General features: G+C 47.1%; 1 protein-coding gene across 2 annotated transcripts in view; it reads left to right on the top strand.

Moving 5' to 3' along the window:
* Positions 1–1853: 1853 nt before the first annotated feature.
* The window catches only part of LOC135366473 (venom metalloproteinase antarease TserMP_A-like), an 83978-nt gene continuing 59060 nt past the window's right edge, over positions 1854–26771 (top strand). For both annotated transcript variants that reach the window (XM_064599183.1, XM_064599184.1), the window contains exons 1-7: positions 1854–2038; positions 4204–4335; positions 4521–4672; positions 10802–10860; positions 11547–11612; positions 24282–24457; positions 24717–24806. In XM_064599183.1, the coding sequence (XP_064455253.1) occupies positions 1928–2038; positions 4204–4335; positions 4521–4672; positions 10802–10860; positions 11547–11612; positions 24282–24457; positions 24717–24806 (786 nt within the window). In that variant the 5' untranslated portion in view covers positions 1854–1927. The remainder of the gene's footprint in view (positions 2039–4203; positions 4336–4520; positions 4673–10801; positions 10861–11546; positions 11613–24281; positions 24458–24716; positions 24807–26771) is intronic.

Raw genomic sequence — 26771 nt, forward strand, 5'->3', positions numbered from 1 at the left:
CGATCCTTATTGTGAAGCGGCTCAATGTTTCATTCCCCGCATCACCAACAATGGGGTAGGGTATCGCCCCTGGCGATGAAAAGTCCCCATTCATTGTGGCACAGTATAAACGTGTTGTTGTTTATTGTCTGAAGGATTACTTACCTTATCTGAAAGATTAGTTCATCTCCTGAAGAGTGAGAAACAACAAATATTTCGTGTGAAAACTGTGAATTGGATGTTTCATCGGCACGGGCTACGGTCTACACGGAAGAGCGAGATCTTCCCCATAAATAGCAGCAAGTGCGTAAAGGTCATAACCACAGCTGGATAGAATATAAAATAATAGCGACAAGGACAGTTGCAGTGGCCTTGATAGCAAAGCTTTCTCTGCCTCCACTTCTTTTTGAAACCGAATCCTAACGCCCCCATCGTCATGTCTGACGGAGCGCATCGGCATCACCTCAGAATCTGTTTGAACAAGTTTCCGTTGAAGTCGATCGGGTCGATCGTGCAGCTCACTGAATGAAACTTTTCATCTGGTTTTTCAAACCGTGTAAAACTTCATCAGCCCAGGCAGTCGCATATGGGCTGCCAATATTGGCCCAACATGAAATGTGTAACCAGGCCCCCAGTGGGATCAATATTGGTTGCCTAAGCCGTCGGACAAGCAAGGACATCGGAACGTTGACGAGGTGTAATGTGCTTAACGCTATAGGGGACCTCCTCCATCTGGACGCCTGTAAGCCTAAGTGAAGATATGCAGACGATGGTTGACAAAACCTGTCGCCGGCGAGGAAATGCGCAGAGAACCATTTAGCATCTTTCACAATAACCATTGAGACAATTTCTTGAAACACGTGTTTCATGCGCATAATGTAACGAGAACCTGACATATGATACGAGTAAATGAACTTGGGATTTGTGCGGGAAGATGGTATCCCGATTGATATTTCGCACTGATGTGGTCGTTCCCGGTAACCTTTCATCTGCAAACTAAAACTGCGGATGTCCGCTGTAGGAATCATTCCCACCGACTCGTGAGTCGTATCTCTTCTTCGGAGATCTTATCTATTGGCGTGTTATCGTAGTGGGAACTAAAACTCCCCATTGCTCGGAAGAGGAAATATTTGGACGTGTTATTCGCGCGTTTTGTTCGTCTCACTCTTTGTGTCCTTATCCTTTTAGGGCTTTTAACCCGTTTTTACCATCACCTATTGGCTTCACTGGGTAGCCATTGCCTGGAACTAACTTCCATTGTCCTTGAGATCCATCATTATAATGTCCATCATTGAGGTCCTGAAGATTGCGCTTTTTGGCACCATAGTACCCTTGTTTCGGAGTCCTTCTGGTTTTGTGCGATAGTTAACGCTTTTATTTTATTGCATTGTGATCTGCAGGCCTGAGCCTGGGTTGCTGTTTATTTTTTTCGTTTTCTTTGTTCCTCTCCTCCCCGTTATAATATCTACTTTTTTCATATATTGTGTGGCCAGGGCCCCGATCTTCAGCTTGTCGTTATCCCATAACGCGCGTTAAACGCATCACACCGGCCCCTGATTTGCCACGAGCTCTTGATTGATCAATCAAATTGATCAATCAAAGCAGTTGATTTATCAAATTATACAATGATGTGTCAATAAATAACTCTACAGTTGATTGATTCATGTGCAGCTGCGGTTTCAGTGTTCACCTTAACCGAGGAAATCCAACATATGTTGCGTACATGTACAGCAATGCAAAGGCTGCTGATATGTGCAGACCATAAACATTTGGGAAGAATTCTTAATAATGTTTTTTGTTCGCCTTTTGTTAGACCGGGGGCTATTGTATTGGTGATCTTTCCCCCAAGCGGGAAGTAGATGTCAGAGAGAGAACACCGTTCTGTCCATGTGTAAGCGTTCATTCGAGTTACGCTTGAGGCGTATCTGTCGAGAAGTACATGTGAAACATGATTCGGCTAGTCACTTTCTTGGCTGCCTGCCTGTTGGTAGGCGCTGTTCATGGCAAAGCAGATCAGACAAATAAGACGGGATGTGGTCGTGGCAAGGATGTAAAAAAGGTAAGTTATTTAAGACGGGTTATTTTGAGAACAACGCGGAATTTTAGAGGTGGTAAGAACTCCTGTCCGCACCTATTTATAATGGGCGTAATAGGTGTAATCTTGTTTTCCCACGCTTCGTAATTCTATTTAGGAGTTCCTGCAGCGTCAAACAAAAACACGCCCTTTTTTCGGACACGGGCGAGTATGTGCCGTATCGTAGTAGAATGTTATCGCTTTACCTTCCAATTGGAAGGTAAAGCGATAATGCATAAAAAGGTGTGCGCCCTCTTCCTCAGCTTATCGGGAGACAGCGCGATATCACCTGGGATGATGATTGGCATACTGCTTGCCATGTATTAGAATGAGTGTTGCGTCAGTCGTGACGTTGCCCGCCTCCGTTAGGCCCACAACCGCTAGCCGTTTCACCGCCACCACCACCACCGGAGTGTTGCCGTTAGGAGGAGCCTAAAAATGAGGCTCGACCTGTCAATCAAACTTGGGCGTATTTCATTGGCTGGCGTCACTGGGGCCGCGATAACACAATTTTTTTTTTTTTCAAAATGGAGGATGGTGCTTGTAGCGACGAAGCGGAGATATCGTGACAGATTATTTCATCAAATACTCTGATTTCATACTGTGAGTATATATCCTAATCTACGCACCTGCAAAATAAGCTTCAACTTACGGTCCGCCATCTTTATTTGCACGAAAATGAGATGTTTCGTCCTTAACGTTAGGGGTAGCTAAGACCGGGATCCCAAAATATAGCACGACAGACGCGCCTGATACGGAGAAGATAATGAAGAATTTGCATTATATAATTGAATTTTATTTATACATAAAACTTTGGGCATTGTTGATTCAATCAATTTATGTTACGGAACTTAAAAGTTCATACTGGCAGCAACGACGGCTCCGACGAAGCAATTCTACCGCTCTCCTGGCCAATAACTTCTGGTGTGAGCTAACAATAGTGTGAGCATATATGCTCACACTACATCACCGAAAGCCGTGAACGCCGGGAGCTTTTGGGGGTTTCGCGACATTCTTGTTCACACTGTACTCCGAACGCCGGCAAAAACTAAACAAAAACAACAAACCGTCCTCCGGTTCAAAATCTAACCCATTTCATTATTCGAACTGTACTCAAGATTCCGCACGTTGAATATGTATAATGCCGTTATGATAAACCAAGATAACAATTTCAAAACACATATTGATTGGGTTTTGTACAGGAGCGGGGGATTGTCTGTTAAGACATGAGTTTCTGAACTTTATTATTATAGGTTTGATAATGGTTGATTAGAAGAGATTGGTCCTCAGGGAGTGTATAAATTTAATTGGACTATAAGAATATTTGTACAATGATTCCAGTTAAGAAATTTAAAAAGTGTTGTTATTTTAATATTTTTTGTAATAATTGAAAAGCGATGGCCGTTGCGAGCATCAGACGGCATGCATCTACACATGTCTCCACGCAGTCCACGTGCGCTCACTTCGTCGTCTTCTCTCCGTAGCTGCTGTGATCCGGTCTTCATATTTACGTTTCCGGTCCTCCTCTGTTTGCTGTCTTACAACATCTAGCGCTACTTTGGAGCCTCGATTATACTTTCGTAGACCAGGTTGCGCGTCCGTCATGTTTTGTGTCCTTGCCGCTGCTCTCCCTTCTCAGCGTTCTCGCTTCCGGAGCGAGCTCAGTGGTCCAAACTCACGTGTTTCCCGGCACTTCCATGCAATCTCTACTGTCGCGCTGCGTCCTTCGACACATTCGCGGTGTCCGCGGTATTCACAAATTTCTGTGGGATCGTGACAAATCCACCGGCATGTCCGTCGTTCGCGACTTTCGCGGTGCTCGCTGGTGTAGTGAGAAAGTTCCTTTTATGTTCCCTGTGCATCAGTCCACGGCCCTACGCTCGTAGGCACAGTCGCCTTGAAGAGCTTTTAACACGGAATAAAAGAAAAAAATCTGCTGAAAAAGCAGAGTGCGGCTCATCCACAGGAGAACGCATTAGCCTGCCCAGTTTCCAAATATGCCAACCAGCCTCTGTATGCATGTCGACAGCACCATTGCAGTGGAGCTTAGGCATTGTATATGGATGTACGCAACACGAAAATTAACTACATGCGAGCGTGTCATGTCTTCGCCGGATGCCATATGTCGTTCCTGCATTGGTATCCTTCAGGTGGGCAGAAGGCGAGGCGCAAACGCAACCTCCGACCAGGCAGAGATCGAGCACAAGCAAAGCAGAAGGACTGAAGCCCTGAATGCTGTACACCTCTCATCCGCTATACATACGACACATAACACAGGACAGGTGTGTTGACAATTGAGCCCAGACTGCTTCCCTCTTAAATTGTACACACTGCCAAACTGCAATTCCAAACGAATTTCAGAGTGTACTCTACGGGAAACATTTTTTTAAACAGTTATGCCACACGTACAAGCGAGACAAGGGCAGCGTTCTTACCATTTGCAGTATTTTTTTTGCTTTTTTTAAAGGTCCTCGAAGCGCTGAAGAAGGGGCCGTATTACCTAAACGGCACAACGCATACTACTCAGAAGCCATGCATCTATATTGTTGTTAAAGAATCATCAGATGAGTGTCAGACTGGAACACCGGTAACTTATGGTTATATGGACGACGGCCGATGGCAAGTATTTATAGTAACGGCGATGCAAGCCAGCGCACAACTTCACCTTATTCTTCGAATTAGTATGTATTATAATTCGGATGCATCCACACGCATGAGCCGTAGCAGTAACGACAGGCCAGGATTTAGGAGCCAAGTGAGTGTTGCTTCGGGATTAGCTGAAAAAAAAAAAGAAAAGAAGAAAGACTGAAATGGAACGAAAGAAAGAGTATGGCTCATCTAGGCGTAGATAAATCTTAACGGATGGCGGCCAGCTGGTGTGTGTGCATCCGGAGAAACGTTGACCCTGAGGACGGAGAGGAGAAAACACACACACGCAGAGCTCAAAACCAGTGCTGACTTTATTGAGGTGAGGTCACCCAAATCGAACAAATTCCTGCAGCGCCTTTAGGATGGAGATCGAGGCTATGCTGACGCACCCCTCGGTGGTCCCAGTGACAACAACATTCTCGGAAGTTATTTATTTACGGGTGAAAAGTGAAGGGACACGTCAACGTTGCGGCAGAAGGTCCGCCTTCGTCAGGACTAACGGGTGACAATGAATATATATATATATATATATATATATATATTCTGAGCAAGAGAACGGTTTGTTCTTCTGTGTAAGAAACTATTTATTTTGCACCGAGCGAATGAAGCAGGAGAGCGTGGGAATAAGAACACGACGAAGGCGATGGACGCAGGTCTGTCTCACAATATATACTATGAAAAAAATAGCCGGAGCTTTTTCATAGTATACTTCACTGGCTTTGCACTGGGCTTTCAGTGAGTGAGTTATCTCACCCTGACTGGAGGAATCACGTGTTACGTGACCTTCTGACGCCATCCACTCAAACGTTGCCTGTCTGCGTACTGCTGATGAGGCTCAAGAAGGCCGAAACAGCTGTCCAGTACTGGCATGGCGACGTTTGAGTTACAAACACACACACACACATATATATAGGTTGAGGCAAAAGGATTATCAAACGGCCACGAAGTTTTTCAGAAGTTCAAAAAAAGAATTGGAAACAGATTTTGAGGAAGTCCCGTACCGATTATGACGTCATGTACATGTCCTGACGAAGACAGTACCACTGTTGAAACGTCGACCCCTTGCCCATTTTACTTCCTAACGTCTCCCTATGTAATAAACTAGTGTTTGTAACCTCCTAAAATCTGTTTCCGCGTCTTTTTTGAACTTATATATATATATATATATATATATATATATATATATATATAGTTGAAATAAATGGGAGACAGAAGACGAAAGTAGGGGAAGAAGGCGGAGCTTCCGCCGTAACGTAGACATCCTCCCTAACTTTTATGATTTTTAAGTTTTAATAAACCTTTTTTTTTTTTTACTTCCCCTACTTTCGTCTTCTGTCTCCCATTTATTTCAACTATAATTACGTAGCCGTCCGATCCAACTCCAACTTCTCAAGATATATATATATATATATATATATATATATATATAGATACTCATGGAACGATGCGACAGCACCAGAGGACACGTGTTTCGCCGTGTTTGCGGCTCGTCAGCCCTGGGTAGCTGAGCATCGTTCGGGATTGGCAAACCAGGGGTCACTCAGCGAGCGATATACACCTGGGAGGGTGACTGAGCACTCCTCAATGCCACAGCGCAAGCCAGTGAATTTTCCCTCTCTTTATATATATATATAAATTGCAGAAGATGAAAAATCCAACAGCCGCGACGTGGAATACGAGCGAAAGGAAAGGGGACACAGCGACGGATTTGAGGTGTTAACAGAATACACACAAAGGTTTATTTTACATAATTAAAACATTATTTAGGAAATGGGGAAGTGTCGACGTTTCGGAGGGAAGCTCCTCCTTCTTCGGGACAGAAGAGGCAACTGGACTGTCCAAGGCCTTTATGGATTCAGCTTGCTGACGTAATCTTGTGTATTCGCGCCACCTAAGTGTTCGTCGATGAGTCACGTTCTGGAAGGTTCGTTTGTCGCTGTCCTGTGTGGTGTCACTGCCCTGACGTTCCGGGATCTTCTGAAGTTAGAGCTGGGGGTCATCGTCTTTCTTCCAAAGGCGTCGTCGGTGGTGAAATCATTACCTGGGAGTCCGGGGTTTAGGTCATCGTGTCTGAAAGCCTAAGGTGGCCTCCTCGGGAAGTAGTCCTTTGGGGCGTTGTTGTTCTCGTGGCCCTGTTGCTTCATCAATAGTCCATGTAAGGAGAAGTCATCTACCGGGTTTTTCCGTAGCATTGTCCGTAGTGCGGGGATGTCCTCCAGCCATATCTGAAAGAGAAGAAGAACAGGGCGAGACGGAGGATAGCTAATTGTTTAAGTTTCTAACTGTTGACAGTACACCGGGATCTTCATTGATTGCGGACTGCGGAATCCGCAATCAATGAAGATTGAGCAGGGCAGTGACACCACACCGGACAGCGACAAACGAACCTTCCAGAACGTGACTCATCGACGAACGCCAGGTGGGGCGAATACACAAGATTACATCAGCAAGCTGAATCCATAAAGGCCTTGGACAGTCTTGTTGCCTCTTCTGTCCCGAAGAAGGAGGAGCTTCCCTCCGAAACGTCGACACTTCCCCATTTCCTAAATAGTGTTTTAATTATGTCGACTAAACCTTTGTTTGCATTCTGTTAACACCTCAAATCCGTCGCTGTGTCCCCTTTCCTTTCACTGATATCCATATATATGTTGAGTCAGAGAAAGGACTGCAACGGAAGGTTCTTTATTGGAAGGTTCAGTTGTGATTTGGGAGGGTACGCCAAAACGCGATATCCACATAGACAAGAAGGTGGCGGCGACAGTTTCGGCTGACATGTCTGGCATGGGGAACGCCTCTGGCCATCGAGTGTAACGGTCCACGGCGGTGAGGAGATAGCGATTGCCGGAGGACGGGGGCAGCGGTCCCACTATGTCCAGGTGGACCATGTCGAAGCGGGCGTCGGGGAGAGCGAAACGTCCTAGTGGAGTCACAGTGTGGCGGTGAGTCTTCGATCGCTGACAGCGTAGGCAGGCACGTGCCCAGGTTCGCACGTCTCTGTTTAAGGAATTCCACACATAGCGGTCTGCTACGAGGCGCTGAGACGCACGGATGCCAGGATGGGCCAGGTTGTGCAGCGCAGCAAAGAGTGACCGTCGGAGGTGGGTCTTGGCCGGGGCGTCGTGGTGTCGCAGCAAATGGTGCGGGAAGAACCGGGTACAGGGAAATCCAACAGCTTCAGCGAGGAGCTCGGGCGGAGGCGCAAAAGGCGGAGCTCCTCGTCGTGGGCTTGGGCTTCGGCTATGACGTCAGGCGACGAGGGGTCAGTGACTGTTGGGATGGAGCTCTCGACGGGGTTGCTCTGGCGACTAGCAGATCATCAATATAGGCGAAGACGAACGGCAGACCGCGCACGACGCAGTCGATGAACCGCTGGAATGTTTGAGCCGCATTGCGCAGGCCAAAAGGCATGCGCGGGAACTCAAACAGTCCAAACGGGGTGGTGATTGCGGTTTTCTTGACGTCGTCGGGGGCTACCGGAATTTGATGGTACGCCTTCATGAGATCGATCTTGCTAAAGATGGTGGTGCCTTGCAAGTTCACGGTAAAGTCCTGAAGGCGAGGCAGAGGGTAGCGGTCGGGAATGGTGACTAAATTCAAAGCACGGTAATCGCCGCAAGGGCGCCAGTCGCCGGTTTTCTTAGGCACCATATGCAGTGCCGAAGACCAACTGCTTGAAGACGGCCGAGCGACACCCATTGCAAGCATATGGTCGAATTCGGCACGTGCGATCTTCAATTTTTCTGGCGCCAGACGACGTGGGCGGGCGAAGACGGGGGCGCCGGAGGTGTGGATGTGGTGGACTACGTCGTGGGCCACGGGCTTCGACCAATCCGGCGCTTGAGTCAATGAAGGAAAATCCTTCAGCAGCGCAGCGAAGGTAGAGGATAAGGCACCGATCACCGTGGCAGTGCTGATGGGTGTCTTCTGGGCATCAAAGGCGCGCACCGACAAGCTTGTTGATGTGTCCACCAGTCGCTTCCGTGCCATGTCCACTGTTAGGCGAAAATGCTGAAGAAAATCAGCGCCCAATATCGCGTGGTCGACGGCGGCGACTTGGAATAACCAAGCGAAACTTCGGCGCAGTCCTAAATTGAGAGTGGCGGACTGCTGTCGGAAGACAGGGATTCCCGTGTTATTCACAGCCGTGAGGTGAAAAATGGGCTTGCGTCGCTTATCGGCCGCGGAGGCTGGGAGCACGCTAACCTCGGCCCCCGTGTCGACCAGGAAGCGGGTACGAGAGGTCTGATCGACGACGAAGTATAATCGGCTGCTGAACGGGACGGAGACGGCCGCAGCCGTTAGCGGCCTCCGGAAGAGTTTCCCTCCCAGGTACATGGCAGAATGCAGTGGCGGGCCTCTGCGCCGAAACGGCGATGGTACCTACAAAGGCCAGGAGCAGGGGAACCGTCGCGGGCATGACTTGGTGGGCGGGCAGTGGGTCTGTTGCTGGGGGAACGGAAGCGCCGGGAGCTTCTGCGCCGCGAGCGTGCCCGTGGTTGTTGTAGGGCAGAGACGACCATGGCCGATAGGCGATTGAAATCTTCCCTCAAGTTGGCAAGGGAATCGCCGCCAGAAGGGATCGGCACGGAGTGGGTATGGGCTGGCTGCACGCCAACTGCAGCGGGGATGGCGGCGATGTGTGGAGAAGAAACCTCCATGATTTTGTCCGCATGAGCAGCCAAGTCTGGAAGAGGAAGGCTGGTAGCTGTAGCTAGTATCATCTGCACATTGGCAGGAAGTCGTTGGAGGAATAGCTCCTTCAAAAGGGAAGGGTCGAAAGAAGGAGCCCTGTCTCCAAGGAGCGACTGCATGTGGCGAAGAAGCTGGCTGGGCCGGCGGTCGCCCAGCTCTTCGGTTGTCAAAAGCTGTTGCAATCTTTGCCGTTCGGAGGCTGTGGTCCGGTCGAGAATAGCAGTTCGCAGCGTGTCATAAGGGTTCTGCGTGGGGGGAGTGGCAAGCAGGTCGACCAGCTGGGCGGCGACATCCTGAGGTAGGACGCTCACGACGTGGCGGTACTTCGTAGTTTGGTTGGTAATGCCGGCCAGCGCGAACTGGCACTCCACTTGCAAGAACCAGACTTGCGGGTTTTGCGGCCAGAAGGACGGGAGGCGCACGGCGAGATGTTGCACTGTCGAAGGGGTCGATGCAGCAGTTGAACCCTCGGGGTGCGGGGCGATAGCGGAAGAGGTGGCAGGGGCGGCGGACGGCTGCCCTGCACCGGGTGCTACGTTGTAGTTCATGGACGTTGCGAACGTCCGGGTCACCAGTGTTGAGTCAGAGAAAGGACTGCAACGGAAGGTTCTTTATTGCCGGCTGGGTGCCAACTGAACTCGATCAAGGTGGCCGAGTAGAATGGCCAAAGGCTGGCGCGTAACACGAGGGGCGTGCCAAACTCGATGTGCCTGCGCACGGCGCACGCCATCTGTGTCGTCTGCTACATATATATATATATACATACACATAGTGTAACAAGTCTCGCAAGCGGGACCGGCGCACGGACACGAAGTTACTATCTTCTTCCTATATAGGTATGTGACTATGCGCTCATACGACCACTACTACTTGCGCTGTTGTTCAATAGTTCCCATACTTCCAACTTGTAGTAAAAGTAAAAGTTTAGTAAAAGTAAAAAAGCCGGCTGACGTGAATGCCTGTTGAAGTGCGAACTTCTCGTGCACATAATCAAAATTTCGTATCGAGATCTAATGTCGTAGAGAAGATTTCGCAGCTCTTTCCATCGTCCGATAGCTTTGCGGGTTACCTCCATCGGACGGAACCGTCATAGCCGACTGCATAAACATGTAGCTCACGTTTAAGTCGATATACACCGGTTTTCATGAAGGTTAGAAATAAACTTCTCTCTTCCAGTCGACGTTTATCACTCGCTTGTAAACACGCATACTGCCTCGTGTGGTCGTTGCACAACTTTCAAGATAGATAGTGTATCAACGACAGCATATGATAAGTCATAGCTCCCTAAAGATCGCCTGGAAAGAGAGGCTTGCAATTGCGATCAACTCCAGAACCGACCTTTATGCAGAGGAAGTTGTCGCGATATGAATAGGAAGGTTAAAATCGAGTACCCTTTCCAATTTATAGGGAAAACAACACAGTCATGGTCAATGGCACGGGTGGCACATTTCCTTCGGAACTTCCTGGTAAGCCTTAATCAGACGCAAACATTACTTGGGGATCCATAACAAGATGTTGCATGTTTCCAGCTAAAGCGTGCTAGTGTTATTCACGTTAGAAGCAACATGGGCAACATTATGTCGACACAGGATGCCACGACCTGACGCTTCGGAAAAGAGAAAAACTCCGTGAGGAAGGCGATATGTGTTTCGATACCAGTGGCTGCATTTAGGCAGGGTATGCTTTTAGATTTACTGGACTAGCTTACTCGACTTGGACTGTTGTGGCGTTCAGTTTGGTACTCTGGATACAATTTATTATATTAAGCGTACTCAGGATTGCACTGCCATGACAGTAGAACTCGGTAGGATAGCTTGAGTTGCGCTTGAAAGAGAGGGGTCGGTTTGTTTTCTTCAGAGAACAGCGTATGTATGGGAAGACTAGAGGCAGACCGGCTCCGCTACGAATAACCAGTATATTGTGAAGAGCAGGGACAGGTGGGACGGTATTTCGGGCAGTTCTACGTGCAAATAGGGTGCTTCTCGTTACATTGATGATCACTGATAGAGACACTTTTCTCTGAAAGACTGTTCGTCGTGACAAAATCGAATATCTATTATCACTTGTTGGACAGGCTAACAAAAGCTGACTTTTATGCTAACGCACAAGTAATGTTTGCACATTTCATCCGCTCTGTTTCTATTTTAAATAGGGCCACTGAGTGGAATGAAAATCGTGGCTCTCGGCAGAAACTGTCTCACTCTACATAAAAAGGAAGGTGAGCATGTATTGACTTACGTGACTGAAATTACTCAACCATACATAAACCCCAATACATCCCACACTAATAAAAAAAACAGGAAAAACATGAGTTTTAGCTTCAGGCGCCATGCTAGGAATCACAGTGCTCTCTCAAAACTTTCTTGTTGTATCGCTATAACAAAAAAGCAAGTCAGAAGAAAGAAAAAAAAACGAAACATGTGTAAAAGTAATTTGCCAAGAAAGCAGCATGAGTTTTCCTAACTTTTTGACGTATCTACGCACAAGCACCTTGGAATAGAGAAAGAGGGAAGGTTACTCTTATCTTCGTGGATACTCAGAATATACCCCGCCTCCCTTCCCTGGAGGACGACATCGGACAGTGGCTTAAAGTAACCCAATTACAGTAGAATATGTCTTCTGGAGTGACTGTGTGCATATGTGTGTATTAGATTACCGTGTTTCTGTCCAGTACAGGCAGTTCGATGACAATAGTTCCTATTTCACTATTATGATGTTCACCATAGGGATGGCATTGCAATGAAGAGTACTGGTAACTGACGAGTATAATAATTTCCTCAATGAGTATTCTCATTAGACTGTCGCTACACAACGGTTCTTCGAGGATAATTTAACATAGCGTAGTATCAACACGAAAGTATGAATAAAACAATGTACAATTCTCTGCCGGCGAAGTACCGCAGCAAAACATTCTACATAATATTTGCAGCAAACCCCACAACTACAGAGAACACAAGCCAGTACAAATCAGACTGTGTATTAGTTTACAACATGCAACCTTGAAATGCAACAGCAACACTGTCAGCCAGATATTTTTAACAAAGCCAACAAAAAGACCGCACATTATGTACAGGACATCAAACCAAGAATGCGCAACGAAACCGCAACAGAAAGATACAGTACGCACAGAAAAATATGGATTTTCTAAGAAAACATCTTACGAGGTACAATACAGGGTGCTCAAAATCAAGCTTTCACTAGCACTTTATAAATAGGCGAACAAGAGAAAAACTGGTGCTATTTTTCTGTTCCTTGAGTAAGAAACAGGTGCTACATAATTAGCAGCAACTGTTTCTTACAGAAGTAGCGTAAAGTTATCATCCGGTCTGCTGTCATCGCTGTGTTTGCGTACCGCTTGTGGAAGCTTAATTTTGAACACCCTGTATGTACTGTGCAAATTTAAATACTATACAAACTTAACTTCGTGGGTACGGTTGCGGAAAACCGAACGATCCTTCTACAGGGGTAAGTAAACACCCTTCACTGATCCGTAGGGCACAAGAGCAAGAATAAGCGCATCATCAGGCACATGCTCAGGCAGCCGTCTCACTGTGAGATACAACATTGTCGCTGCAGAAACTGGGACGAGAGGGACTACGATTTCGTGACAGGTTACTGCGTCAGCCTCAAGAACCGTGTCTCGGGCTCGCCGATGCTTCATGGTAACTTAAAAAGGTAGCCCAACCTGGTGTTGGATGAAATGCACGTTGTCGTTGACGACCAGATCACAGACAGTATCTATAAGAAGCTACCTATCGGAACACCATCAGGGACTGTGAAATCAGAGGCATGGTCTCTGGGCGGCCTTACAGTGAGAATGGCTGTTGGCGTTGCTCCTGACATCATTCTGGCCCCAGGAACAGATCACACGGATCGAACTCTGTCAGTCCATGGGGAATTATCTAGGCTTAGAATAGCGGAAGAGCACACGTCGGAATAGACGATGTTCGTTGTAGAGACGACCGGGTGGAGTTGTTCTTGAGTATATAGGCTAGAGTTGCAGTACTTGTACAGGCCTCGACAAAAGTTCGTGGAACGCTGGAGTGGTGTATATAGTCATCCGAGCGATACTGTTGCTGCAAACAGCAGCAGATAGTATTACAAACAGGTGACCAGGTACTCGATACGCCTCTCAGTAAGTGTGTCCACTCACGTTCGCTGCTAGGGTGTCGCGGCGATCAAGAAATATGTCGCTCTGGTGTTCTGTAAACCTGTGTCGGGACCTGTATAAGTGCCTGCCTTCGTAGACAGGTTCCTTACCTTATGACAACAGATACAGAAAGATGAGCCCATTGCCCATTGTTCTTTTGCAGAGACTCAGTTGTGGGTTACACAGGCCCGTGTTGGTCTTCCAACATGCTGTAAAAAGGTTTTTGATGAAAAACGCGCAAGCAAAGAATTCCTGACGACGTACAGCCGTGAATTCTGCTGAAGATGCCTGGAGTTGCAAAAGGTCTGCGCGATCGTCTATCTATCGCCTTTATATCAATAAAGTTCTCGACCGAATCTCCGTAGTAATCTTTCGCAAGATTAGAATTGGGTGTCTTGTTTGGTTTCGAGGACTTGCTTAACAAAAAGGGCATGAGACCTTGTGACTCTATACCAGGGGTGTTGCACTCATTCGTGTCCACGGGCCGCATTGAGCCATGGAGGAACTATGCGGCCTGCGTACCACGGCTTCGGGGTAGTCGTTTCTGATATCGACAGCACAGCACAGAACTTAAAACAACATAAAACTCATGTGTTTTGGTTCGGTACTACAACAGGTTACGCTGAATACATGTATAGTTCGACAGCTTTTATTTTGGGCATCATACACAAGTGCCTTACGCCACACATCTGGAAGCCGTGGGTGAGGCTCCTTAGAAGCCATCATGGCTGCCGCCTGTCCCGCAATTAATGTGTTCGAACGACAGAGAAATAGCTCATATTATACCATGATCGGAAGGACAGGTATGGTGAACTATAGTTCACCATAGGAAAAGTCACGGTAGGCTAGTACAGCCATTATGTCGCAACTAGGGAAGAAAAAGACCGTGTTGGTTTCGTCACCATGTAGAATGCCAACTCTGAATCGAACTTTTCGAACGCGATTTTGTGCTATAAGTAGGTAAATGGTGAACGTTCCAAAGGGTAGCATATGTCTTTTCGGGTACACGGTTTCCTATACAAGGAGTTTATTATTAATATCTTTATTACCAGCGGCATCGCCGAGTGGGCTAAGGCGTCCGCTCGTTGGTCGTAACCAAGGTCGTGCTGAAGACTGGTAGGTGGTGGGTTCGAATCCTACAGCCGGCTGCGCTGTCTGAGGTTTTCAATAGGTTCTCCGAAGACTTTCCAGACGAATGTCGGCACACTTCCCCTTGAAGTCGGCCCAGGACGCATACTAATTCCCCCTGTCACCCACTCCTTCCAGCTGTCCTCTCTCCGTCTGTTCACGTCTATACGCCGCTCATAGCCACAGTTGCTTCGCGGCGCTAACATGCAATCAAAAAAAAAAGAAACTGTATTATCTTCACTCCGAAAAGAAGAAAAAGCTGTCAGCGGGCTCCTCGTGCCGTCAGTACCCAAAGTAAGACAACGTACTGACACGCAAACGAGCGTGAATTCGTCATTTCCGATTTTGGCCCAGAAATATCACCTGGGCTCAACAGACGTGGCGCCATCCATCGCAAAAAAAGATTACATGAGCGGGTTGGTAGATTTTTGTTGTTGTTGTTATTTCTTTTAATTACTTGTTAATCGGGCAGCCTGATGTGTCGATCTTCCTCATCTTCACTAACACTCATTAGTAGAGCGCTGATAAATATGTACTAAAAACTCCTGAAATATGCGTGCAACTATGCACTGAAAATATTCGAAATATGGAGTAAAACTCCCCAATATATGCAATATTTTTCATTGTTCTTTGTACGAAGGCAATGGACCCAATGACCATTAAAAGTGAGCATACGAAGCTAGTTTCCGTGATGCAACCAGTTGCAAAACTAGTGTGAGCGCGTTGGTAGCTCATTTCAAACCGCGTTTGGCAACTTTATTGTTCGGAGCAGATAAACAAAGCCTGGTGTCTTTTGGAAATAAACTAACGTCTTTTGGAACCACAAGTATATTGTTAACGCAACGAGATGTCGCATAGCCATTTCACTCCAAAGGTACAGTCGACTTTGCTTTAAAGTGGGACTCCGCAACCAAATCACCACACAGGTTGTGGTATATCTGTAATCTTTGAGATCGCTGTAAGATCTGTACGAAATATTTTCGTCCAAAACTGCATAGATCTTACCCAACGAATTATTACGAACCGAGCGCTTCGCCTCTGTGAAGCGAGAGGGCGCTGAAAGCAACACACTGCTGACATCACTCGGCATCCGGAAAGGGAGAAGGAATGCAGGCTTCAATGCAGACAACAATGCTGGGTGACGTCACGGAATCCTCTTCCAGACGAACTGTTGTATTTTCCAACTGTTTAATTGATATTACATCAGAGTACATAGGAGCATAGTTTCCATTACGGGAGTCTGTGCGCGACTGACTCGTTGAGCGCGTGTTACACTGTGTTGCGCAATATCCCACAGTTGCCAGGGGCGATCGTTTATCTGCCGATATCAGCCGAACACGACATCTCCTCCCCGCCAAATTCTTTAGTCCAGTCCCACAATCAGCCTTTCCGGAGGTCTTCTTTTTCGTTGGGGACGGGGCGTCTTTGCGACTTGTGCATTCCCATTTCCTAGATCAGGGACTGCTGTATTCGGAGCGTGCACATTCTCAGGAGTCGTGTGCAACTCGCTCGGAGGAGTATCTTCTGCTTCTGGTTGGTGTGGTCGATCCGCTACCATGGGCTCTGGAACACCAGAGTCATTTGAAGTTGGTCCGCGGTTTTCTTCTCGAGCGTTTTGACGTTCGCAGGCACCCGGTTTCAGCTGGTCGATGTGCCGGCGCCAGACTTTGTCACCAACCTTTACTTCATAGGACAATGGTCCGTGGCGTCTGAGGACAAGACCAGTGGTCCACTTATCGGTTCCTCTATAGTCACGAACAGAAACATGTTGTCCCGGTTCAAAGTAACGTTCTCTTCCATGGTTCCGCTTGAACAATTTATCTTGCTTGTCTCGTATACTGTCTTGAACAGTTGTCCTGATAAGCGACAGGCGGGTGCGAATTTCGCGTCCCAGGAAGAGTTTTGATGGAGTTTCTCCAGTCGTTGTGTGGGGGCAAGTGCGATATGCAATAAGGAACTTTGCGAGATTCTCGTGGATACTCCCTTCCCCCTGCATAGATTTCAGGCTTGATTTGAGTGTCTGGACAAAACGCTCAGCAAGTCCATTGGTTGCTGGGTGGTATGGTGCTGTCAAGGAATGTTGAATTCCATTGTTCCTCATGAACTCCATGAACACGCTTGATGTGAACTGTGGTCCATTGTCAGTGACGATACGTTCGGGTATGCCGTTTCTGGCAAAGATCGTCCGTAGGACATCTACAGTGTGAGAAGCAGTAGTAGAGCTCATGACGATTACTTCAGGCCATTTGGAGAAGGCGTCCACAACTACCAGGAACATTTTGTCTTGGAATGGCCCGGCGAAGTCCAAATGGACTCGTTTCCATGGTCCGTTAGGAATTTCCCACGGATGATATGGAGCCTTAGGTGGCTCATTTTGGTTCTTCAGACAACCTTCGCAATTCCTTGCAACAGCTTCGATGTCACGATCGATGTTTGGCCACCATACGTAGGATCGTGCCAAAGCTTTCATTTTAACGATTCCCATGTGACCACGGTGAAGCTCGTCAAGAATTGACTGTACGAGTTTCGCGGGAATGACGGTGCGAGTGCCCCATGTTAGAACTCCTTGTTGCACAGATAGTTCATCTTTGCGTCGGATGTAAGGCACAAGATCTTCGTCCGAGTTAGAACTGTCCCAGCCATTCATGACATTCCAATATATTTTGGACAGAATAACATCTCGTCGGGTTGCGTCTCGCAGTGTCGAATGAGTAACAGGAAGTTGCTCAAACTGGCTTAAATGGTAAAGCTCAGCTTCATCTGGGCCCTCCGGTGGAACATCCGGTAGAGGTAACCGTGACAAACTGTCAGCATTGCCGTTGTCTTCTGACCTCTTATACACTATGTCGTAGTCCATGCCGGAGAGAAAGAGAGCATAGCGTTGGAGACGTGCTGCTTGCATTGCAGGTATACCCTTCATTGGCGAGAAGATCTGCGTCAACGGTTGATGGTCCGTTATAAGTCTGAAATGTCGGCCAGTGTAGAACTTCTGTACTCCCCAGATAATGGCTAGGGCCTCTTTGTCAATTTGTGAGTAGTTCTTTTCTGCCGTTTTGAGGGTTCTCGAGGAAAATGCGATTGGCCTTTCCGTCCCATCAGGCATTTCGTGAGAGAGAACTACGCCGAGACCATGTGGTCCGGCATCACAAGCGAGACGGAGTGGTAGCTGTGGATTGTAGTGGACAAGGACTGTGTCAGACGCAATAATTTCTTTAGCTTTTTGGAAGGCTACCTTGCAGTCTTTTGTCCACTTCCACTTTGCAGATTTTTCCAAAAGTGCGTGCAAAGGTCGCAAAAGATTTGCGCTGTCCGGAATAAATTTTCCGTAGTAGTTGATTAGCCCAAGAAAGGAACGCAGCTGGCTGACGTTTTGCGGTGCTGGAGCTTCAAGTACAGCACGGATCTTGTCTTGAGTCTTGTGTAAACCTTCGCTGCTTATCTTGTATCCGCAGTACACAATGCTGTCCTGGAAGAAGGAGCACTTCTGCAGGTTTGCTTTTAGTCCAAACGATTCCAGGCGCTTGAGGACTTTCGAAAGATTTTCGAGATGATCCTCTTCAGTAGTACCACTCACTAATATGTCGTCTTGCGTTGCATGTGTCATAGGAACACCCTGTAGAACTTGTTCGATGGTGCGTTGCCAGATCGCAGGTGCGGGAGCAATGCCAAACACCATCCTGTTATACCGGAAAAGTCCCTTTTCTGTATTGATAGTTAGCAAATGCTTGGACTTCTCATCCACTTCCATTTGAAGGAATGCTTGCCGGAGGTCAATTTTTGTATATTTCTGACCACCAGATAACTTCGCGAAAATGTCCTCAACCAGTGGTAGAGGATACTGATCCACGACTAAGTGTTGATTGATGGTGCTCTTGAAATCTCCACATATCCTGACTGTCCCATTGGGTTTTACTACAGGAACTATGGGAGTAGCCCATTCACTGACATTGACTTTGGTCAGAATACCTTCCGATTCTAGTCGGTCCAATTCGGCAAAGACTTTTTCCTTGAGTGCGTATGGAACTTGACGAGCACGAAGGAACTTGGGCTGAACATTTTCCTTCAGGTTTAAGGTTGCCTTGATTCCATTCAACTTCCCGATGGAGTCTTCAAATACGACCTTGTGAGTTTCTAGAATCTGGTTCAGCTTATTTTTGACTTCTTCTGGAGAAGCTTTCGTTGCAGTCGACGTCTTGAAGATTCCATTTGTTTCTTCAAGCAACTTGAATTCTTGAATCCACTCTCGGCCAAACAGTGCTGGTCCTGGGGTTCTTGCAACATAGAGTTGGAGCCTTGAACATTTCTCTCGAAATTTTACTTGAACTGTGGCTACGCCATCAGGTACGAAGCATTCACTTGTCACAGTTCGAAATTTCATGGAGGTAGGTTCCAGTGGAATGTGGCTGAAATGCTTCGAGTAGACAACTTGGGGTACAATAGTATACTTTGACCCTGTGTCCATTTCCATTGGAATTACATGGCCCTCAATTTCTGGTTTTAACCAAATGGGCTCACATCCACCACCAGTGACATGCGCAAGTAGCTCTGAGTCAACATCCTGGCGAATGGTTCCAACATTTTCAGCCTTTGAAGCATTTGCAGTGTCCTTCTTTTTTGTTTGCTTCGTTTTAGCTTCAGCGGACGACTTGTTTGCTGCAAGGTTTCTGCAGGCGGGACGTATATGACCCTTCTTGTTGCAGTGGAGGCATACAGCGTCGAGGTATCGGCATTTCGAAGGAACATGACCCTTCTTGTTGCAGCGGAAGCACTTCTTTTCCTCGTCTCGAACTTTCGAAACACTAGACGCGGCTCCGTTTATGCTTTCTCTTTTGGTATGTAGTTCCTCCACACCTTTGGCTGCGAGCTCACATGACACCGCTTCTTGAAGCGCCTTTGTCAAGGTCAAATCCTTCATGGTGAGCATGCGCTGTTGAACAGAGGTGCTTCGCAGGCCACAGACAAATTTGTCTCTAAGGGCTTCGTCAAGGAATGTGCCAAAATTGCAATGTTCGGAGAGTTTACGTAACTCAGCCAAAAACTCGCTTGCTGATTCGGACTGTCCTTGAACGCGATTGTAGAAACGATGCCGCTCTGACATTTCCAACGGCGTCGGAGAGAAATAGTCCGTGAGGTACTTTTTGATCTCGTTGAACTTTAACTCCGAAGGCTTCTTTGGGCATGTCAATTTGCGGAGAGTGTTATATGTTTTCGCTCCCATGCTGGTTATAAGCGCTGCCACTTTCTTGTCTTCTTGAAGATTGTTGAGGACAAAATACTCCTCTACACGTTCAACGTACGAGGTCCAGCTCTCGACGTTTTCATCAAAGGCATCAAGTCTTCCGACAAGGGGTGCACTCATTTTAGTACCAAATTCCTGTACTCACAGTTGGCAGATCGATGATTCTACGTCATAAGACACATGCGATCAGTCGTCCATCGATGTGGGAGATCCCATCGGTGTGAGAGATCCCATCCTCGTCGCCATTTGTTGTATTTTCCAACTGTTTAATTGATATTACATCAGAGTACATAGGAGCATAGTTTCCATTACGGGAGTCTGTGCGCGACTGACTCGTTGAGCGCGTGTTACACTGTGTTGCGCAATATCCCACAGTTGCCAGGGGCGATCGTTTATCTGCCGATATCAGCCGAACACGACACGAACCACCGTTATAGTATGGATCTCTTTTTTCTGCTGTTCGCATTTCGGTTTCGGTTTGCTATTGTCATCGTTTACGAATTAATTACTCGCGCAAAATGAATGCGAATATTGCATTCGGTATTGAGGCGTGGTTCGTGTTCGGTGTGATGGTCATCACACCGCTTTAAGGTATTCGTACCGCAAGTGAATCATTTCTGGCAGGATAAAACTACCTTAGCTTCCAGAGGTTGCGGAACACAGTCTAGTTATTCTAGTTATTTTCCCGCATTAAATATGTTACACGCTCTATATGCATATGAGCCTCACAAAATGAATAAATAATAACATTACTCGGGTGTCAGTGTATGACAACATACATATTAATGATCTCTGCACTGTTGCATGGTCATTGTACCCAGGCGATTAACTTAAAAGCAATTGATTGTGTACAGCGTTTGGCATGTTTAGGCAAAAGCTATATGATATTGTTTTTTTTTTTCTGTGAGTGGCATCATTGCAGATATAGTCTCACACGGGTTGACACCTCCGGGGAAACTCATGCTTCCGGAAAGAGCGTATTAAACGTAGTGTTTCGTTTCGCATAATCAAACGCTTTGTAAGAGAAGCCGTCGCGTGGGTGGAAGAATGCACACAGACGGTGGGCAACAAGAGTAGCTCCTAATTCCTGCGAGACATAAGCTTTGGTGCTGTACGCCAACAGAACTCAGAAGCGTATATATCCAACTTGGAGGCGTTGGCCCTGACGAAAGCATGATCAAACATGATGCCATTCGTTTAATATGTGTACCACGTGGTAGCTACATATTGATGACTCGATGAGTGATTGCTAATGAGGGCAGTTGCTCCACTTGACCACAGGAAAAACTGATCAATCTGTCGACAGTAAGCAGACGGCGAAAAGTTTGCAGTTGGGATTCGCGAATACCTCGAACAAAATACTATGACTGCAGAAAAACAGTCTTGTGTTTAAAACATGTGTTCGAAACAGAAGCTTCTGACGCAACATTGTTCAATGGTTTCTTTGAGATTCGTCCCTGCCGTGTTTGTCCTCTGGCGGCAAGTGATAATACAAAATACAAAGCCGTTTCTGGATGTCGCGCGGCGTGCTTGGAGGAGAAACCCCAAGACAACTCCAATCACTTGCGACAGTAGCAACGCAGGCCGATTGTATACAGAAGCAGTTCCCGACAAATATTTGAAGGGATGGTGTATAATCTCCACGTATTTCCTTGACGATAATAATGGCCTCGGCCAATATCAGTGCGGTTCACAAAGCATAAAAATCTGGGCCTACCTATTTCATACTAGCATGCCTTTGGCACTCGCAATAAGACAACAATTTGCTTTGTTCGCTACGTCCTCGAAGCCGCCCTTAAACACATTTAAAGTGTACCTCATTGTAGAGCTGCAAGCTTGCACCTTTTAAAGGAAAATCAGTCAAAGTAATGCTCGTTAACCCTGCACTTCCTGCCATTCATTACCTGTACGCTTTCATATTGTGGTTCATGTATTCCGCGAAATTCCTCCATGAAGTACTCTGACGTGATGAACATCAGTTTGACCAGCTGTTGGAGCCTTTCAAACGAGGCTGTTCACATTAATATATGAAACAACGTATCTGCACAGTAATTGCCGCGTTTGACTTGCACTACGTCCGTTCACATACAACGCTGACCTTTTGTGCGGTGCCGACTGCTGCTAGGGTACATCCATTATGTCATCGTCGCGAAGAACCTCAGTGTGGTTGCTAATTGTACAAGTGGTTGGTTTACATGGACGTGAGTAGCTTACTTTGATTTCATGCATTATGTCACAATCTGATGACGTACCTGGTGATTGTTCCATTCAGTTCGAAGTGTTACGTTTGTGGCGGGAGTGGCACAGAATGGCTATCGAACGCGTGACGTTTCCTTCGTCATATACAGTAAGGATATTCTGTCTTCACGCAATATTCGATAAGTATATATACCATCCAGAATACGCTATCCTACTCGGGTATACAGTAATCATGCAGTTAAGGAGTCCTGATGTGACCCCCCGTTTTCTGTATTTTTTTTTCTTCGTTTTTCGGTGCAACGTGTTCTCTAACGAATAAAAGTGTTCCTGCGGAAGAACAATGTCTGTAGGTGACCTATAGCGCAGAGCGGGACTGCTCTGTACACCACACCCTTGAAAAATAATTTTCCTCTCGTGAAAAGAACCCATAGCAGAACGAGAGGACGTCGTGACGTATGCTACTCCACTCACATGAGCAGTGACGTACAACTGTCATTGTTTAAGCGGCTTCCAGTTATTCGTGACGAACTGAGTCAGAAGAAACCGCTAGCTCAGTGACAATATTCCAACCAACCCAGACAGGATGGAATGAACACAAAATGTTCCGGTAACATTATCGGACTCCCTTCACCAGGTTCCAGCTTACGCGCGAAACCTTCACGTTCGGGCCAGTATACACAATGCAACAACACAGAAACTTAAATGGCATCAACGGGCACTTCTCGCATGCTGCTTGACGCATGTCCAGGCATTTATCAGGAGTGAAACCGGCCTCCGCGCCACTGCCAGCCAGGACTCCTGAACAAAGCTTGGGAGTCTTGGACAGGAGAGCATTGAGTGCCGGTGAAATGATCGCTCAGGGCCAGTAGGATTGACGGGAAGAGTAAAAGGCTGAGCATGGTGTAGCTGGGTCTATGGAGCACGTTTGGGAGCCATCCGTCTGAGGATTGCCCACAATGAGGCCATATCCCATTCTTGAAGACGTTGGCAAAAGAAAAATTCAGGTTCATGCTGAAAGAGCGGTTCGAAAAGCAGAGCACACATGTTAGTCACTGATTAAGCTCGTTCAGTTGATCATAAATGACTTATCGGTTAATTTAAAGCACATTTTTCTTCCTGTTCCAATTCTCAAAGAGATAAAATCCTGGAGGCGGTGTAGGGAACCGAAGTCTTCAAACGGAGCTGACGACTCAGCAGACACAGGCGGCGCGTATAGTTGAACAATGTTTTGGCCAACTCTGCACAGCATTACAGGGCCTTGAAACGCCTCTTTTGACCTTCTTCCCGCCGTCAAACCCCTTGTGACCTAATTTCCAAGCAGCACAATGTACTAAAAGTCGAGTGCAATAGGGGTGGACGGGTAGGTGGAAGGCCTTCAACAGACCCGTGAAACTAAAGAGCACTGATAAGACACCTACCTTCCACCTCTATTGCACTCGACTTTAGGTACATTGTGCTGCTTGGGTTCCGTGAGCCAAACTTTCTCTTTTTTCCCTTGATTCCCACGTCTTCTCTTCCCAAGCTGTATATGTTGCAGTGTAACTTTTGGGAATTAAACGTCTTGGTTGGCTTTTGGCTGCCATGTTGTGCTGTTTTCTTGCGTGCCCATGCTCAGGCTTGTTTACCACGGAGTGTATTGGGCAAACGGGACGTGGTGTGAACGTGCCGTAGGTGGGCACCAAAGGGCCTTGATAGACTCGCGTCTATCAACCCGTTGTCACGCATGTGGTTGCGCACCTGTCCTTGAAAAATCTTCGGTCGTATCCCGGCGCTTTCATATCTTACCTTGTGAGATTTCCGGGCGCCTCACATAGAAAAAAGCTGGTAACACTTGCATCAACTGCCCCTGTGTATCCAACCGGGATGTCCCAATCTGCATGTCACACCAGCAGTGGTTTTGGAAATTTCGTTATGCGGTGGCGTGCAATGGGTGTCTTTAGATGCTGGGTGGGTGTTCTTAGATGCTGGTAGTATTGACCCGCTTCCTATAATCATGAACTATAGCCAACTGCTCCAGTTTTCCCTTTTGGAAGTTAGTATTGTTGTGGACTGCCATTTGTAGGGAGGCGGAACTCGAAAAAGTGAGTTTCGAGAGAGAAACAGTAAACTTGTTTCCTTGTACACGACTTGCAATGCTTCTACGGAGCATTTGCTCCTTCTCACACTTACAGTACAATCTGAGGAGACAATTGTGTACCCGGAGTTCCTGGAGGAAAGATCTGACAATGGCGCCCGAACACTCAAGCTCAAGGACGACTTAACGCTAAATTTGGTGCAGAAGTCGCCGTTTCCTGAACGTCTTCACCTTCGAACGCCCCAGCGCGATGGTTCGTTACTGAACAATTATGTAAGTACGCGAGCACTACGGAAACACTAATGACGTCGAACTTTTCCTACGGCATGTGACTGATACTCGACGAATCTATGTTGTGCATTTATTGATTGGTTTCGTTTGCTTGACGGTAATTATCATAAACCGCATAACACTGAATAACAATGCATCTACTCGCTATAGGTACGCGCTTGAAACAGGAGCGATCCTGTTAGGATATAGCTTTAAGTACTTATTTCCGGCGTCACTCAACTGGTATAATCTCCTGTTATAGGTTTCCTCGTCGCTGTACTCGTCAAAGCTCTTCCAGGATGAGGGCAAGTTCGCATCATTCGTGGTGACGGAAGACGACGGCTTGCAACTGGTGAGCACGTCTTCCGATTTCTCCACATTCTAAAAACAGAAGTTACCGCGTGACACGTTCTACGGCTTCCATTGCGCCGAATGATACGTAAGGCGTATTACGCCTTATTCATAAGTGCTGCCATCTCGTGGCGGCGGCTGGCGGCGGCGCCATGTTTGAGTATTCGGGCGGTCGCGCTATGTGCGATTTCCTGTAACGGGACCAGCTGGAAAGTCGGGAAACTTGCGATTCAAGCTTTTTAGCATGGCAGGCGAGCAGGAAGAATGCACAGCCGAGCTCACGAAGCTAACGTTACACGAACGTTCCTTTCGGACAACTTCGTTATTGTCATCTACAACGAGCGGACAGCATCGGATAAGCACGCTCGGCGTAGCTGCGATTTCGTGACTGAATCTCACGTCGAACTGCGAAATTTTTGGGACTCTGTCGCTTTTGTACATATGAATACTCAACTACTTGCCCGAACTTTACAGCAGTGTGTTCTGATGCGGTGTGTTACGCAGTTACGTAGCGGGTCCCTATATATGCGCGTTTGTGCAGCATGGCGTGGCGATGGATGATCTTACTACATGACTCTCTGCTTAGCTGCTAGTCCTGTTCAATAACGGAATAAAAAAGCATTTGAGCACCTGTGACTAGACACATTTTGTGTACCTTCAGTAAAATATCGTATGCACTTTCATACTCGCATGTAGTTGTTTGGTACCAGTAACCCAACAAAAGGTGAACGGATATATACTTTTGTAGATGGAAGTCATGTGGAGCTGACTGTTCACACAAAGAAAGAGGAAGAGCACCTTTCTTGGAGACACAGAAAACCGGACTTTCTATAATGATTTGACGATTTCCTCGCATCATATGTCATTTTCTTTGTGATGCAAAGGCAACGGCACATCAGAAGGAGCACATTGCTTTTGCTCTGAAATCTGATGTGTCGTACTTGGTTATCTGCTTGGTACATAGCTCCTTTTTAAAAGCAATTATAGCAACAATGTCCCAAACGGACATGCACCACTAAGAGATACAGTGCACAAAGCTCATTTTCCCAATCATCTTCTAAATGCTGGTCTGGCAGCACGCTGCCACTGGAAATTCAACAGTCCTGCACATAAATGAAGTCCTCTGTAGATCGCGTTTCGTATAGACCTACTTCTGAAAGAAGCCGCCGTCCCGTGACACGCCAAACAACCTCAATCTAAGCATGTTCTGACCGTGAACGTGTCACGTGCCTTTTTAATTATTTTAGAGGCAATAATAGCGAACTGAGGATTTACCTTATCGGTATTCCAGCCAATATTGCCCTTTTGGGTGCACAGTGGCACGAGCAGTAATGGGGAGTTGCCGGTCAACCTCCCGGGATGCCGCGTTGCTGGCGATAGGCGATGTGGCGAAAATCGAAACCACCGGCAGCTATACTCAAACATGGCGCGTAAACGTAGTCTCCGTCTCCGCACATAGATGGCGCGCACTTATCCATAAGGCGTATTGTCGGTTCTGATGCGAGGAGGGAGCAGAGCCCACACCTTCTTGTGGCAAATACCAAATATGCAAATTGTCGCAAGAAGTCGTGCGCTTCCCATTTTCAACTAGCCAATGGGCAGCACGGTATCATTCCGAATAAAGGTTCACACATCGAGTGTGCTACGCGGTGAAGTTCTGTTTTCAGAGCGCTCACCGTCTCTCTCACGGAATCCTGTCACCAGCCGTGCTGTCTGAGGTTTTCCCAGTTTTTGTTTTCGAAGACTTTCCAGACGAATGTCGGCACAGTTACCTTTGAAGTCGGCCCAGAACACACACTAATCCCCGCTGCCCCCACTCCTTCCTGCTGTCCCCTCTCCATCTGTCCACAGTTGCTTCGTGGCACCTCAAACTTGCCTTCTCCTTAGTTGAAGCCCCACCAACGAGGACACGGACTTCGCGAACAGGGACATGAGGAAGCTCGAAGGATGCTCTGTTCCCTCGACC

The sequence above is a fragment of the Ornithodoros turicata genome, chromosome 8, assembly GCF_037126465.1.
Source record: "Ornithodoros turicata isolate Travis chromosome 8, ASM3712646v1, whole genome shotgun sequence".
NCBI lineage: Eukaryota > Metazoa > Arthropoda > Arachnida > Ixodida > Argasidae > Ornithodoros > Ornithodoros turicata.